The sequence below is a fragment of the Lethenteron reissneri genome, chromosome 39, assembly GCF_015708825.2.
Source record: "Lethenteron reissneri isolate LAM-NWPU_2019-01 chromosome 39, ASM1570882v1, whole genome shotgun sequence".
Classification (NCBI taxonomy): Eukaryota; Metazoa; Chordata; class Hyperoartia; order Petromyzontiformes; family Petromyzontidae; genus Lethenteron; species Lethenteron reissneri.
In genome coordinates, this window is record NC_083817.1 from 8,853,391 (window position 1) to 8,871,217 (window position 17,827).

The window sequence follows — 17,827 nt, forward strand, 5'->3', positions numbered from 1 at the left end:
TATTTCTGGTTCTTGCCATTTTTCGGAACAAGACACTTTTAATTTTCTTTTTGCTGTCTATAGAAGAAGGACGTATTTCATACATCACGAGTTGGTCTCAAGTAGAATCTTGGCATGCCTGCTTACCAGATCCGGGTTGTTCTCCTCCATCTTGGTTTCTGTGATGCCGGAACTCACGCTCAGCCCACTCATGGAACTCACAGGGCTGCTGTTGGTCTGCGGGAGATGGTACAATGGTAAACAAAACAAGAAACAGATGGGGGAAATACAAGCGTGCATTTGTACGAATTACACAATGCTTTCCAATGTGCAGTTTTGTTTTCGGAGGTACTCCAAACAACTTATGAAACAAACACATATATTTTTTTACCAGACACGGGCCACTGAGCTATAAATGATAGCTCAACTAAGTTGCTTATTACGTGGAAATTTATAGCAGCCAAATATTCTAAATGCATGTTGATTCTAAATGTGAAGGAAAAAACCGGAAGAACCGGAGAAAAAAACCTCGCGACCATGGCGAGAACATGCAAATTCCAAATCTACAGGGATCAGGATCGGGAACGAACTCACGACCTCCTGTAACCAGGCGAAGTAGTTAACATCTCGCCACCGTGCTGAGAGACAAGTGACTCCAATGAATGCGGCGGTAACGGTAGCTAGCTGCCATGCCGGGGCCAGAATGCGTCAATGAGAGGCCGACGCGGCCCGGCCGACTCACGGTGGCGCCGACGGCCGCGCGGTCATGATCGGACGACGTTCTGCCGTCCACCGCCTCCCCAAGGCTGCTCGTCTCCGCATCCGGTTGTTCACCGTTCTCCGCGCCGCTGGGAGTGGTGTTGCGCGGGGCAGTGGCGACGGCGTTGTTATTGTTGTTAACGGCATTGTTGTTGTTGGCGGTGATGGCAGCGGTGGTGGACGGCAAGCGGAAGGCCCGCATGGGCGGCGTGCCGGGCGGGCCGGGCGACACGGGCGAGCACGACTTGGTGCTCGTGTTGCTCTGGCGGCTGACGCTGCGACGGATGCTGCGTCGCTCGCTCTTGTGGATGAGCTCCGTCAAGCACACCTTGGTCTGCCGATGCAATAATCGGAGAGATATTTACGTGCAGTGTATATAATACAGGCGGTCCAAGCTTTTACGACACAATAAGTTCCTGGAAACCCCGTCGTAAATCAAACCCTATTTTCCCACAGACAGTTGAAATGCCACTTGCGGATGTGCTTTTCCTTTTACCAGCCATATTTAAGAGGGCTTCATCGGTAAACATCCACAAAAACACTTGAAAATAATGAAAGCTCCACACCCAGTCACATCAGAAACGAGACTGACTCGATTCAAATGTGTTCAGAGTAATGTTGGAAGATGCGTCGTAAATCAAGTTTCTGTGTCGTAAATTGATCCATGGTGGCATTACTTAAACATTGTAATTAATTATCTACGTGACTTTACCGAAAAAACCTAAGAATATGAATCCTTGCAGTCACGAAAACTTCAAATCTAGAATTGTAATTCAGACCGATGTAAACCAAAGACCACCTGTATTTTGGCCATGTTGCTGATGATCAGGGTAATCCGAAAAATCAGAAAATGTGGCCTAGATGTGAAGATTCGGATTATCTGAAGAGTAGCTTGTTTCAGTTTAATCTGAAAACATTGGAAGTAATATCATTAATATTAGACCAATTCCTCACTTTTCCTGACAAAAGTGGTGTCACGTGCCATTGGGTGAGGTCCCCTTCATCAGCACGAAGAAGACAAGTAAAATTATAACCGAATATCCGAAAAATATATGAAATTTCCCCTAAGATCCAAATATCTAATATCTGAAACATATCCCGAGAACACATACATAAGTCCACTAGAGGTTACGGGAAAGTATGAGGCTTTAGATACACACAAACTACCACACCACTCTCGCATACAAAGACAAACATCCCCATTCAGCCTTTAACAGATCGTTTCGCCAAGTGCTGTTATAGCAAGCATCAAATAAGGCCGTACACAAAAACAGTAAGACAAAGCTCCCCAATATTGCCTTAACGGACTGTTGGGCTAAGTACTGTCAGTGAGCACCTATTAAGGCCAGCACGGCATGCGATGGGGTAGTGTGGCCAGCAGCACGCTCGGCCGCCTCGCCCCAGGTCCTCATTTGAGGCTGAGGCCCATGACCAGTTGAGATAATCGTCACTATTGTTGGCGAATTCGGGTTGCTGGGTGCATGGCGTGCTAACTGCTGTACTACCGCTACCCACACACAGTAATCACACACATTCACACTCGCACAGTGATACACACGAGAGTGAGAATCCAAGATATCACCCACTCGGCATATGACAAATCATCAGTTATATTTAATTTCACTAAAATCGTCATGTGAATGAAATTGTGTATGTGGGAATCTATTGAGGATGATTTATGCAACCTATACTTTGTTATTGCATTTGGGCTAAGGGACCCAAAGCTATTATAGAGTCTCGGACCAAAAGAGACAAAAACACAACAAAATGAACGTGATTTGGCAAAACAAAAGACATGAAATAAATATCTCATCTTGAATCAACTGAGGACACCTAATCATGGCAATTCACTGAGCCGGAACGTGGGAGTTAAGGCGAGTGGATCTTACACGTTCATTGCCCCCACCAGGCCCATCATCACCGAGACAAAACGTAATTGATTCTCGAATCATATCACAATCCTGCTATTGTGGCAATTTATAGAACCTCTGGAAAGGGCAGTGGGGGGGGAAGGTGGTCAATCATTACGGGTTCACCGCCTCCGCCAAACCCATCAACAGCGGGGGAGAAAAAAACCCACAAAACAATCGATGCTGGACGCCAATCGCCGTCGCCAGAATTGCGGCAAACCATCAAGTTGTCCGAATCGGACCCCGGCCACTCACCTGCCCCACCTCGCTCTGCGCCTCCGCCACGGAGGCAGTGATGGCGTCGAGGCGCGCGCCGCTCGCCTGCACCTCCTGCTCAAGCCGCGAGCGCTGCTGCCGCAGGCTCGCAAGCAGCGCCTGAGCCTCGGCCATCTCGTGGCGGCCGGTGCGCACGCCCTCCTCGTGCTGCGCCATCTGCGTCTGCAGCGACGAGATCTGCGGGCGGGCGGGTTTGAGTAGGTTAGCGTGCGGCACGACCCAAAAACACATCGGTCGGCCACCTTGCACTGGCGCATGAGACAACTGTATGGATCCAACTCCTTGGTGTACGGCCCATTGGACACGTCCCATCCTTGGCTGCCAAGCTGTTATCATTCACGAACATCGGCAATCATCCCTTCCAGGGATGTCTTTTACCTGTGTATGTTTGGGGCGCCGCAGTGGCAGGATGTTAACTACCTAGCCTGGTATGCAGGAGGATGTGGGTTCGATCCCGACCCTGATGCCTGTAAATCTGGAGTTTGTATGTCTCTCTCCCTGTGGTCGCGTGGATTTTTTTCCGGGTTCTCTGGTTTTTCCCTCCACATTTAGAATGAACATGTGTTTTAGAGTAATTGGCTGCTAAACATTTCCACGTGATAGGCGACTTCGTTGAGCTATCATGTGGCCAGGTAACTTCGGAAAAAGGGCCATATAGCTCAATGGGCATTATTCGGTAAAATAAAAAATATTTTTTACTTAAATTTTTAGTTCATATTGTCTTATTCACGTGTTCCATTGTCTGTCTCTCACTGGAAGTTCAAGCATGTAGTCCCTCCAAGCTTCTTTGTGAAATGTTCCGTTTTTGTTTTATGTTCTTCGTTCATGTTTTTCATTTATAATCCATGTCCCAGCATAGTTCTTCCAACAATCATTCCAGTTGGGCCACATATATATATAAAATTAGCATGTGCTGGCAGGCCCAGAGGATGTTATACGACACGATTAGCACGTCTGGCTACGTACGATGCGAAAGAAGTTCAAAATACATACAAACGGTAACATCACGTTGCCTCGTGAAATAAACCGAACCTTGCCTCTTGTCATCAGCTCTCTCTTTGCGTCTGGCCTATCTATCAGTCGCCCAAATGATCTGTAACTCTCATCTACGGCTCTGGAATATATACGCAATCGTAAATTATGTGCAAATACAAATTCACTGTAGTTGCTCTTCAACACTGGTCATGCATCACGAATGACTTCATAAAAAAATTAGCAGACTATTTTAGCAATCCCGCTTAGATGATGGGCCGAGAGTTGAACTCCGACAGACATTTGAACTTGTGACCTTTGAAGTCTGAGTTGAGTGTAAATGGCTTTGATCTCATAAATGGATTGACCATCACAGCCCTGTAAGCCTGCAGAGTATCGTACTTCACATTGATTTGGAGGCTGAAAGCTGACACGCTGTAATTGCAGCTCAATGAAACATTTATTTCCAAAAATAGAACATTAAAAAGTATTTAGATAATGTAAATACATTTATAAAATGCGACATGTCCCAGTGGTAATTGAGTTGAGGGGGTTTGACATGCGGATGTCAAGATTTTAAAAATAAAATACAGAACCCAAAAATAAAATAATCACACGGCGTGCAAGCTCTCAAATTTAAATTTAAAGCCTGCGGCAGAACACAGGACAAAAATGAAGGGCAATAAAATATAAATAGAGGAGAGGAGGCAAAGTGTAAGCAGCGTCTGCGGTAGGTCGCTATTCATCAATTTTTTGTATATTTAGTGCCAGAAAGCAAGCCGCACTGCACCACTTTGCTGCTAACAGCTGACCGCCGCCATCTCCCGTTGCATGCCGAAGCGAGCAACGATATTTCTTTGCAGGCGCGAGCTGTAATCTGGCTCGGGACTCGCCAAACCCTTCTTCCGTGATTACACCTTCCGGGAAGGCAGCGAGACCATCGAGTGTGTAATTATATTAACAGTCATTTATAGCTCCACTCTTTGTCAATCCAATGCTTGGAAGAAAGCCTCCCCGTGCCGTGTTTGGTCATGGGGGCTGTTGGACCAGACTTTGCCATGCTGGTTTGTGGTGGTCGGTGAAGGGGAGGGGAGGGTTGGTGGCTAAGACCGGTGAAGATTTTACTCAACCACTAATGTTAGCAGTGACTGGGACTCAAGATTATCCGGTTCATGGTGTGGTGCGCTAACCACACCACGACTAAGTTCTGTGCAATTATACGCTCCGGTAATACCCTGAGAGACATTGTAAAGATTTAGACCACCATCTCATAAGCGGTGCCCGCACATGTGTGTGAGTAATGTTCTAGGCTTTGCATAGTGCACGTGTCCAAGTGTGTGTAGGGGTGGTGTGTGGGGAGTGATAGTGTAGCGGTAAGCACGTGATGATTATCTGAACTGGTCATGGGTCTCCCTTAGGTCGACTCAGCCTCAAATGAGTACCTGGTGTGACGTGTAAACATCGCCACTCCGGAGACAAAGGCGGCCAGGCATGGTGTTGGCCTCCCACCCCCTCATGTGCCGTGCCGGTCTTCATAGGTGCTCGCTAACAGCACTTGCACAAACAGCCTGTGTAGGCTATACAGGGGATATTTGTCTTTGCATGTGCGATTACATGCGGGTGGGAGTATATGGATGTGTGCATGCGCATGTGTTTGTATGTGTACGTGTGTGCAATAGGATGAGTGGAATTGTAGATTAACCAGAATCACACTGCACTACGAACCTGACGACCAGAGCACGATTCCCGGCCAATATTAAGTGACAATTAACTGATCTGGACATCTCTTCGGTCAACTCGGCCTCAACTGAGTACCTGTTGCGGTGTGTCAACATCGGCACTGGGATGGAAAAGTTGGTTGTGCATGGTGGGATTGGCCAACACCATCCTCTCGTGCGCCGTGCCGGCTTTAAAAACCGAAACTACAAACTAGTTAATCCACAAGTTGGATAATCCGCCCAGCGATCATCTAGTGTCACTATCGATTAAACTATTTTTTATTTTACCAGGTAAGGCTCACTGAGCTATATAGCTCATTTTCAGAAGTGACCTGGCCACAAATGATAGCTCAACGAAATGGCTTATCATGTGGAAATGTACACCACCCAAATACTCTAAACGCACGTTGATTCTAAATGTGGAGAGACAAACCGGAGGACTCGGAGAGAAATCCACGCGACCACGAGGAGAGAGACACGCACACTACAAACATAGAGGCATCAGGGCTGAGATGGAACCCATGACCTCCTATATTCCAGGTGAAGTAGTTAACATCTCGGCACCGTGGCATCTAAAAAGGAGCTCACAAACAGCACTTGCCTCAACAGTCTCTGAAAGGCCACAGCGGGGGAAAATCTGTGTGATTGTGCGTGCGCTCGTGCGTGTGTGCGTGCGCTCGTGCGTACGTTACCAGGTTGGCCTCATTCTGGCACTGCCGCCGCGTGTCGGCCAGCCTCTCGGCCAACTCTGCTCGTTCCGTCTCGAGCTCGGACGCCCGCCGCTCCGTCTCTTCCCGCGTGGCCGCCAGCGCTCGGAGTCGACTGCTCTCTCTCTCCAACTCGCTCTGCAGCTCCTGGGCAGAGCGACGTTGCCACCATTGGCACCAGCAGCAGCAACAGCAGCACGGGCATGAGCATCAGCATTGACACTTGCAACAGTAGTACCAAACAGCACCATCGGTAAACGCAGCATCATCGTAGAACAGAATCACAGCAAGCTTCACCACTGTTACTGGACTTACTGTAACCAGCCTCATTATCATCACTAGCACCCGCATGAGTGTGTGCACCATCAGCATTGGCACTTGCAGTAGAAGTACAAAACAGCACTATCGGTAAACGCAGCATCATCGCCGACAAAATCACCGAAAGCCTCACCACTGTCACTAGACTCACTGTAACCAGCCTCATCATCATCATCATCAGCACCGGCATGAGTGTCATACAATCAAGGCTGGCGCTAGCAGCAACCTCAGGATAGTTCTGCACATAAGTCACCCTCAAAAGTCAACATTTCAAATTCATCCGAGTCGCACATGAGTACATGTACAGTCCTTTTGGCAATCCACCGCTGGATGAAGGTGTCTCCCCCCCCCCATATCACGTTGATCGTGGAGATTATTTAATCATACTTCATCACACTGGTTAGTCAGTGGCTTCTGGTGAAGGGGCGAAGAAGAACCCAGGAGCAGTGCGTGTGTGTATTTATATATATATGTCACTTGCCACTGATGTTAGCCGTGACCGAGAATGCAACTCAGGTGATGGCCGGGTTCACAGCGCAGCGCACGAACCGCTACCCCACTGCTCTATCCGCAGTAGCTATCAAATAATGTGGCATTATACTCGCACAGTTGTGACATAAATAAAACGGGTTCAACCGCTGTGCTGCACCATTCCCTGCAGCCCTTTCGTTTGTAACCCAAACTCGACAGCCGAGGAGCCAGATTTCATTACCTCGCACGGATTATAGAGTTTGGAAAGTCCAGCCGTAAGAGGCTTCCCACGGTGAGAACTGATAAGATTAGTGGCACGCTAAAGTTTGCCATTTCACTGGGATCTGAACAGCTGTCTTACGATCTGACCAGCTGTGCTTCACATTTAGGCACGCGGGGGCATGTCGGAAAGAGGATTTCCGTTGTTTTCCAGAGTTTAGACTTCAGATTTATTTTTCCCTTTAAAATGAGCAAAACAGCTGGGTTGTGCAGGAGACTTATGCATTTTCAGCGAGAGAATCGAGCAGATGGCGTGGAATACGACCAACTATTCGGGTATCCTCGGTTTGAAAGCCGCATTTCAACTACCGGTGATTAAACTGGGTTCTCAAGTGTATGGAGTTAATAGTCTTAGTCTGGTCACCGATCATCGCAGGAAAGAAAAACATCAGGTCGAATTTAGTTTTTTCCATGATTTATAGCGGGGAAAGTGCAGCAGCACCCCCACCTAGTGTTTCGATGAGAGGTCACTTGGAGTGACCTCAGAAATAGTTCTATGACGTCACCATCCACAGGCACGGTGGCGTTGATGGCCCCCCGCCCTGCAAGAGCTCCGAAAGGAAATTGCTTCGTCTCATGGCCTGGAAAGATGCCAATAGTACAATTGGAATAAAATTGAGAAAAATATGAAACCAAAACATTACAAAAAAATATACCAAGCCTTGCACTGACACAACAACTTGGACACAGTCCACAAGATCTGCCATGCTGGCTCGGGGGGGGGGGGGGGGGGACGATGATGCTACAATAACACCCATGGTAGGCACTTGAGCTGGCATTTTATGAATTCCTGAGTTCGACTCCTCGTCGACAACTGGAGAACAGACTGGTAGCTTGAAATACTCGACAATTACAAATTGGCACTGATGAAGACCTTGAGCACTGTGACAAACCACACTAATCTCCGGGGGATTCGACTTGGTTTCAAATGAATTCTACAAATGTCCCCACGTTAAAAAATATACAAAAATGTATAGGCTATCGGCAAACTGCCATTGTAGTCGAACATTTTGAAACGACATTCGTTTTAGCGGGCCAACTCTGGACTGGTTTTGACCTTCTACGTCTCATCAGCAAAGTCAGGCCAATGGCATCAATTTTGTTATTCACTCTTTGTTCTGTGCTTGTGAGCAAGGTTGTTTCAAAAGTCAAAGTGTTTAACCCTCTAATGTGTGAAATTATTAAAAGCAAAACCCTATATATAATCTAGATTTGAAGTTTTCGTGACTGCAGGGATCCATACTCTTTGGTTCTTTCGGTAAAGTCACGTAGGTATAAAATAAAATAAATAAAATCACGACGTTTAGATTGCAACACAAGCAATCATCATCAGGTGGGAAAACCACAGCAAAACATTTTCTTGCTGATTTCCAGGAGCAGAGGAAACCTCCTTAATATCTAGAATATGTTGCCAAAACATTTCGTTGTCAAAATAAATCATTGGCAGTGGATACGATGAATGACAGGGTTCATTATTTTCCTGCTGAAATGAGAATTTGGAGATGGCAATCTCTGATTGCAGTCCTTCGCCCATGGTGGATATTCCACGTTCACATGGCAGCAATCGGTAAACCCAGATGAGACAGTTGAGCTGCAACGGATCTCCCCGATGGGTTTTTAGCTCTCCGATCGGAGAAACCACTAAACGATTCCAAAAAAGTGGTACTTATTTGATCAATTGCAAAGGGATGATGGGCTGAATGGACTACCGGCTGGGATGAGAACTGATAACCTTGTAATAAAATAACCTTAACAGCCCCGTATACATTTCAGACTGAAAATAGATTTGCAGTTCACTGATATTACATCTCCACGGTTTTATATATATTTCTTACATTTCTACAAATATGCCTGTGCCGCATGAGAAATATCGATATTTAGATTTACGAGTCGGCGATGTGCGAAGAGGAAGGGTCTCACTGCATTGGTCATTTGTCAGATTTGACAGGCACAGCTCAATAACAGCCACCACACCACATAAAGCGACGGAAATATCAGCGATGGAAGGAGCCCTGGAGCACTCTGCTCTTAACCCGACCACGTGAGTTCGATACCCGGCTGTGGATAAAGTCACTGACGAAATGGTTATCCCCTTTGACCAACCCCGTTGCTGACCTTCGTGAAATATGGCAAAACATTCCCCACAAGCTCCACGGCATGGCGAGGCCTTCGTTCACCAGGGAATTGACTGAGGGGCTGAAAACAAATCACGGTAAATTTTTTACCTCTTTCTGTCAGCCCTGGGGTCAAATGCAAATTTAAATGGGCCATATGATTTATTAATGTAACCGCATTCAGCGTTGGGTGACGTCTGTACATAAGCATGCTCCAGCCTCCCCAGTCTGATAATCAGTATGCCACTGTCGTTCATCAGTCGAAGAGCCGAATATTTTTCATGATCGGCTACATTGCTCTATGTAATATTTCAGGGGAACATTACCATTCCCGCGGTAATGAAAATGCACATCCAGACTCCAGATATATAGTGTACGGCATTGAATGCCCCACATATTTTGAAATATAAAATAAAACCCGCCGAGTTGTGATATCCCTGGACGACAAATCTCTGAGCCCTGAATTTAAGTACAATCTTTTTTCATGAGAATATAGTGTATCTGGGATGGAGCAGAAACACAGTGGTTAGCGCACTGCGCCATGAATGCAGCGACATAAAATTAAATTCCCAACAAGGGCGAACATCAATGGTGAATGTTATCTGAACTGATTCTGCATCGCCTCCCACCCTCACTCCATGCTGCCCAATCCCTGAACTTATCATCATCCCGCAAAAAACAGAATGATCAAAGAACTCCCACCCCCACCCCCCGTGACTGACACGGCATGGAGAGACCTTCATCCAGCTGTGAATTGACAAAAGGTCTGCACATTATTCGTTTCCTTATTATAATTACATCACAACCGTGCTGTTGGAATCAGGATCACGAGACGGAGAAATGTTCTTCCAGAATTCAGAGCCGGGAGAATAAGACAATGCACGCACAATATATTGGGGGAATAGCCCTGCAAAACAACAGTTCATGATTTAGTCGGGTGGTGGTGGACGTGGTGGCTATGCGTGCCTGTAATCCAGCACTTTGGAGGTGAAGGACAGGGTGGGGGAGAGTGGAGGGTGGGGTGGGTGGAACCCACAGCCTGCTTGAACGTGCGTAGGAAAATTAACGTGTGGTCTTTAAGGCGGCTGACACTTGAAATGAAGATGCCACTAACTAGGGCTAGTGTAGAGTAGCAGTGAGGCACGGGTGGATTGATTGAGAATGAAGGGGTATCTCTGGTGTGGATAGAGAGGTAGAGACACCGAGTTGGCTGTGTCAATGATTTAAGCTTAGCCGGCCAGGGTCAGCGCTCGCACGCCGACAGTAGGCAGAGCACACCCTTCACAGTTAAGTTGTTTGGAATGGATTATTCACATCGATTATACTTGTTCAGCATTAAAATGTAAATATTTTGGTAGCCCTCAACGAGATGAATGGCATAGAAGGCAATATAACAGTTTGTTCTCTCTCTCTCACTCCATACTTTTTTAAGAGCGTCTTTCATTGAAATATCACAAAGCAATGTACGTGAGAAATATAGGTATGTGTCTGTGTATTCATGAAATGTAATATACACGTGTACGTGTGTATGTATGCATGTGTACAATGGGAACAGTAGTGTAGCAGTTAGTGAGCTGCACTATGAACCCGTCAACCCGAGTTCAATTCCCGCTCACAGCCAATACCAGTAACGATTATTTGAACCGGTCCTGGGCCTCCCCTAGGAAGACTCAGCCTCAAATGAAGACCTGGTGCGGTGTGTAAAACATCGCCACTGGGGGGACAAAGGTGTGGTGCTGGCCACCCACCCCCTCGTGTGCCGTGCTGGCCCTCATAGGTGCTCGCTAACAGCACTTGCCCCAACAGTCTGTTCAAGCTATATGGGGGATCTCTGTCTTTTTGTATGTATGTACATATGTATACGTACAGAGAAATGTGTACATGAATCCCGGCGTTTTAAAATGCAATACATTTTTATTTTAAATCCATCATAGATTATAGTAGATCTGGTCAAGGCAAATATACATTTGCAAAATGCATTTAGAAGGCTGTAAATTAAGATATGTTTTGCGAATATTGCATCATGAAGATAAGAATGACAACGATGACAATGATGATGGGTCATGATGAACAATTACATTATGAAAGAAAGCAATTTTTTCTGGATGGGAACAAAATTGGCAATGTTTAAGCTACGTGTCTGTATTATACTGCGAATGTCTTTTGTCCCATGCATAGTGCGAGTACGCTCCTGCAGATGCCACAAAACATTAAAATGACATTGCAAGCACTGTACGTATGTGGATAATGTGTACGTGCGTGTCATTTTCATTTCATTCATGTCATTCATGGTCTCTTTGGCCCACTTCAGGTGAATAAGTGAATCTGTCACAATGCAAACTCGATGATCACAACAACAATAATAAAAACACAATTATCACCTCCGCACGTTTCACTTATCTTCTTTAGCCCAAGGGCAGGAGTGAGGGACAGTATTATGCACCAAACCCAATGCATGTACCGCACACACATTACGCATGCAATGTGTGTACGGTGCATGTGTGTGTGCAAAAGCTAGTGAACAGCAGTGCAAGAGTGGTTCATGTGTGGGCCTCCCCTGGGTTGGCTCAGCCTTAACTTAATACCTGGTGCGGTGTTAATACATCAGCACTGGGGCGACATAGGTGTTGTTGTTGGCCACCAACTCCTTAGTGCTGTGCCAGCCTTTGTATGTACTCACTAAGAAGCACTTGACCCAATTGTATGTTAAAGGCGATACGGGGGCGGGGGGGGGGTCTTTGTCTTTGGTGTGCATGTATGTGTGCACAATCGTGTATGTGTATAATCGTGTACGTGTACATAATGGTGTGTATACATATGCGAGCAAGCAGCCTGAGTGCGTACGCATACACTTGCGACCACGGAAAACAATGCGCATGTACCAGCGAACCGTCTGCTTGTCAGTGTGTGCATGTACATATGCTCACAATCATATTATGCACGCGTGCGTGTGCGTGAGCGGCGTGCGCGTTCGGTGTCTGCGCGCGTGTGCCCATCAGCGTAATTGTCATAGACGCGTGCGCAATCAGGGCATGTGCATGCGAGCGCCATCATTACGCCAAGCGTGCGAGCCAGTGGTGTGAGCGGTGTGTGTATGTGTACGCGTTGTCAGAGCTATCCAACTGCACACGGTGCGAGCCAGCGTGTGCGTCGTACCTGCACCTCTGCCGCATGATGCTTGTTGGCATCCTCGAGGTCCTTGATCTCAGCCTCTGCCGCGCTTTTCTCCCTGAAATTCCAGCAGAAAACGCTGCCGATGATGTTGAGCATTGCAACGTAAGACGCGACAAGCCCCGTGCCAGACGGCAGCGGCAGTTAGCAGCGGAGGCAGAGGCAGCAACGGAAGAGAAATCAGCACCAGCCGCTCCCCACTGCTCCACCCCCCTACCCACCACCCTCCCTCCCTCTCTCTCCCCCAACCCCTTCTTGCTCACGCAACCTCTAGGGACGCCCGGGCGACAGTATTCGTCGCATCACAGATCGCGGCGGCAGCGACGCCAATCGTTAACGGCCGATGGGAAGAAAATACGAACGCGGGGTATAAATACGGATTTGTGAGTCAAGCCGCCCGGGTAGCGCGTGCGCCTGCCACAGTAGCAGCAGATTAAGAGTACAACGGTGCGCGGTGACTGCTGTGTGCGTGCGTAGGAGCCGCGTGCACGTGCTACGGCAGTAGCAGGGCACGAGCTATTCCGAAAGCGGGAGTCTCTCGCTCTCCGTGCTTGGTGGCTTTCCGTGTAGCTGCCTCGGTCCAACGCACACACAATGATAAAGATCCCCTGCCATATAGCCTTCAAAAGACTGTTGGTGGAAATACTGTTGGCGAGCACCTTTATGAAGGCCGACACGACACATGACGGGGGGCCGTTGGCTGGCACCACGAACGGCCGCCTTTGTCTCCCCAGTAGCGATGCTTACACACCGCACCAGGTACCCATTTAAGGGGCCATCCATTTAGTACGTACGCATGGAGGGGGGGTTAACCCAAATGCGTACATTTGCGTATGGGGGGGTCCACTGACAATATACGTATGCATGGGGGGGGGGGGGGGGGGGTTAGGTTTTGACCGATTTTTGCGATTTTTGCGTACGTACTAAATGGATGGCCCCTAAGGCTGAGTCGACCTAGTGGAGGCCCAGGACCGGTTCAGATAATCGTCACCGACGTTGGCTGTGAGCGGCAATCGAACTCGGGTTTTTGGGTTCATTGTGCAGTGCGAAAATCATTACACTACATCTCCCACACGTACATAAAAGTACACACATACAAAGACAAAAATCTCCAATATAGCCTTAACATACTTTTGGGGCAAGTGCTGTTCGCGAGCACATATGAAGGCCGGAAAGGCACACGAGGAGATGTGTACACACACACACCGACATTTACAAAAGCTTGTTGTACCCTTCAGGGTCTGTTATGTTCACCCCTGGAGGCAGATGTCATGATCTCTGCTTTTTTCGGATGATATAAACTGTTCAATGCTCATTTCTCATCAACCGCCTGTCTAAATGTCACACGAGCATGAGCAGCTAATGGGCTAAGACAATGTGTTAAGCTCCGTACGTCCTGCCAGGGACATCTACTGAATGCACAGCTACAGTCCTCTCTCATTCCACTGCTTGTTGGCACCTCCCCATGACATCCAGGTCATGGGGGTTTATTTGAACTTCACCGCGATGCGTTGGTAAAGATGGGGAGCATAGAAGCACATTACAACAATGGTTCATACTCGAGATTCTTCTTTTTGGGGTTAGATCGCGTAAATATGAATGTGTCGTTAAGCCCGCCATCACCCGACACAGCCAATTAGTAAGGTTTGTCACGTGAACAAAATTGTGCCAATAAGTTACGAGCTCAGCACACCGCTTGTGTGTTGGAGAGTCAACCCACAACATTTACAATTCGAGTACAACGTTTTGCTGGTAGTTACAATAACCATGCAGGCTACACAGCCTATAACTCCTGTCATACATGGCGGTCAACCATCAAAGCACTATCCATGTTTCACCCTGCTGAGCTTCTGAGATCTGACTACACGGGTGATTTGGTCAAAAGCAAATCTGTTTAATGTGTTCTTTTCAATTGTTGCTGCTGCTAGTGTCATTCGCTTAACGGATGATTTGACCGGGCGGCGCTGCGGTCAGATAACTCTACTCGCAGTCATAAAGTTTGCGAGTTCACATCTCGGCCAAGGGGTTGACTCGGCACCATCATCTCTCAAGGGTCGATAAACCAGATACCACTTTGGGGGACATCAACATCAGCTGCCGTATGTATATATGGGCTGCCGCAATAGGAATGTGGAATTTTCACCAGTGGCTTAGTACTCACAAAGTATACAAAGACAAACAAAGTTCCCCCATATAGCCTTAATAGACTGATGGGGCAAGTGCACCTACGAAGGCCGGAAAGGCACACGAGGGGGTGGGTGGCCAGCACCACATCTGGCCACGTTCATCTCCCTAGTGGAAATTTTTACACACTGCACTAGGTACTCATTGGAGGCTGAGTCAACCTAGGGGAGGCCTAGAACCAGTTCAAACATTCACTACTGATATTGGCCATTAGCACAAATCGAACTCAGGTCGCCAGGTTTGTAGCACAGGGCACTAACCCACTGCATCACCGCTCCCCACGATAGAAATGTGGAATCTCCACCAATAGCTCTGTATTTCCAAAGCAAACATACGAGGCCTGACTCACAGTCGCTTGAGCAGGGCAGACACTTTGACTTGAATATACTTGAAGTCTATTTTTGTTCGATAAATATAGGGGCCAGGGTTGAGAATGATTGGGGATTTTAACTTTCAAAGCAAAGGACTGGATGTACACTGCGATTCAGCGATGCCGAAGGTGGGTTTGGTTGTCCCATGTGGCGATGGGAGCTATCGTACAAAGACGGTCACTGCATCGCGCGCGTGGTCAGATACGCGTCGTCTGGAATGTTCTCCTTTCTGAAATTAGAAAGGAACTGGAGCTAATGCACTTTTTAAATCATCTAGATTTAAAACTCATTTCTTTGGAACTGCTTTTGGGCGTTTAGTTTGTTGTCCTTCCCCCCAGCACCTCCGATTAGCACGGTTGGCAATGTACGGTGCAAAAAAAGTTCGACGTACATACATACAAAAAGGCCACCTGCAAGATAATGAATGAGTTGCTGCCGCCACGAAAGAAGCACCTGTGTGGAAGCTACCCGGCCTATCGCTCCACACGAAGCTCTTCTCGACGCTTGGAAAATGTGAACCCCTCTGAAGGAACACCTGGGGACGGATTTGAAACGTTAATGAAAGAACACACGCGCACATTATGATTGTGCGCCCCTTGCGTGGAAGGATTTTTCTTCACTTACTCTGGTTTGCTCCCACAAATAGAACAAAAAATATATAAAAACCTACGATTTAAAGCTTTCGTGACTGCAGGGATTCATCTTCTTGGTTCTTTCGGTAAAGTCACGTAGAATGGAAATAATAAAATAATAAAAATAAAACATAATTAAATAATTCTCACGACGTTTCGGCCACAACGCAAGCAGCCGTCCTCAGGTGACGCTGTCTCCCCGACAGACCTGTTCTTCACCTGAGGACGGCTGCTTGCGTTGTGGCCGAAACGTCGCGAGAATTATTATTTTATTATTTTTTATTATTTTATTATTTCCCTTCTACGTGACTTTATCGAAAGAACCAAGAAGATATATAAAATCCTATTTGAGAACAGGGATGTGGCCACGTGTCTCACAGGTATGAGAGTGCCGAGTGGGCACTGCCGAGTTCCTGGGGTTAAAATCAAGGTGAATATCTGATTTCAAACTCGGTTCTCAAGAGCATTTCATAGTCTCAGCCGAGTCAACAATGACCGCACAACATATTCCTAACATTAAATGTGGTCATACGATTATCGTGGTAAAACTCAAGCCTGGAGAATAAAAGGCGTTGGTCTGACTGCCACACGAGAAACAATTCTCTGAAGCAGGGCTGTGGGATACAATAGGTCTCTTAAAGGGATCTCAAAATTAGTTCTGTGATATCTCTTTCTGCAGGCCGTCCTCCTCTGACACACAGGATGACGTGCCATTCTGTCACAGCTCCGAACAAATCCGTCACATGTGCCGCGTCGATAGCAACATTGGAATGAAATTGTAAAACAATTAATGTTTTACAATGAAACAAGAATTCAATATTAAATGATTAAATTTTGCTCGAGGTCAAGAGATCTTCACGACAAATGCCGTTGGTACCATCACACCTCACCATGGCTTCTTTCTGCTAGCCCCCCCCCCCCCCCCTTACACAGTTAACCCCTGACCTCCAAGATCTGGCTTAGTCTCATCGCCACCACCATATGGCTTTAGATCTTCCCCTTGATATAGTCAACAAATCCTTCAAGGGCCACTCTCACACTCTGACCGTCACCACAATCTGACTTTGGGTCATCTTACCCCCTCTGTCCCCAAAACCACTCCAACGCGTCGCCTCGGTAACCGGCCCTCCTCCAGCCTGCACAGGTGTCCCAGCCATCACAACCTGCTCATTCTGAGTACATCTACAGCACCTTGCTAGCGACTTCCATTCAAACACGTCTAAGTTGTTTACCCTATCCTCCTCCTTGGGCACATATCCCACCTATTATCACCTCTGCTATCTGATCATATCTACAGCGCTTTATGGCCATGTTCTATTCGCATCCTCCAAGTGCCTTATCCCTATCCTCCTCAGTCATGCATGCGTCCTCCACCCACAGCGTTCTCCTCTTTGTGATTACATTTACAATATTTCTTTTTCCCCACGTTCTATTCCAAACTTTCAAGTTGCCTACCCTATCCTTCGATGACATTTGTATCATCCTCTACATGCATCTCTGTTCTCTCCAATTACTTGCCATAATTTAAAATCCAGCATTCTGTTCGAGAGGGATGTCAAACACGATATTGCACGACCGACGTTAAGGCATTCCAAACTTTCAAGTTACCCTATCCTTCGATGACATTTGCATCATCCTCCACATGCATCTCTGTTCTCTCCAATTTACTTGCCATAATTTAAAATCCAGCATTCTGTTCGAGAGGGATGTCAAACACGTTATTGCGCGACCGACGTTAAGGCATTCCAAACTCGCCAGCCAAAAAAAATAAATGAACTGGCAATACAAGAGAAATCTGCGACGTAATTGCGATGATTATAATAATTATTAGGCATTAGCACTCGTTGTCATTAGGGACACCATCTGGTTGGTTCTGTTCAACTGAGCAGCCAAAACTCGATGCCAAATGAGTGCACTACATAAAGAAAAATGTTTCACCGATTTCTTCACTCAGTCACTGGGAGAA

General features: G+C 47.0%; 1 protein-coding gene across 3 annotated transcripts in view; it reads right to left on the reverse strand.

The window, feature by feature from the left end:
* Positions 1 to 17,827, reverse strand: part of LOC133352081 (epidermal growth factor receptor substrate 15-like) — an 83,239-nt gene that overhangs the window by 17,492 nt on the left and 47,920 nt on the right. For all 3 annotated transcript variants that reach the window (XM_061567829.1, XM_061567828.1, XM_061567827.1), the window contains exons 13-17: positions 12,660 to 12,732; positions 6,307 to 6,468; positions 2,904 to 3,101; positions 722 to 1,072; positions 127 to 216 (exon numbers count right to left, since the gene is read on the reverse strand). In XM_061567829.1, coding sequence (XP_061423813.1) covers positions 127 to 216; positions 722 to 1,072; positions 2,904 to 3,101; positions 6,307 to 6,468; positions 12,660 to 12,732 — 874 coding nt within the window. The remainder of the gene's footprint in view (positions 1 to 126; positions 217 to 721; positions 1,073 to 2,903; positions 3,102 to 6,306; positions 6,469 to 12,659; positions 12,733 to 17,827) is intronic.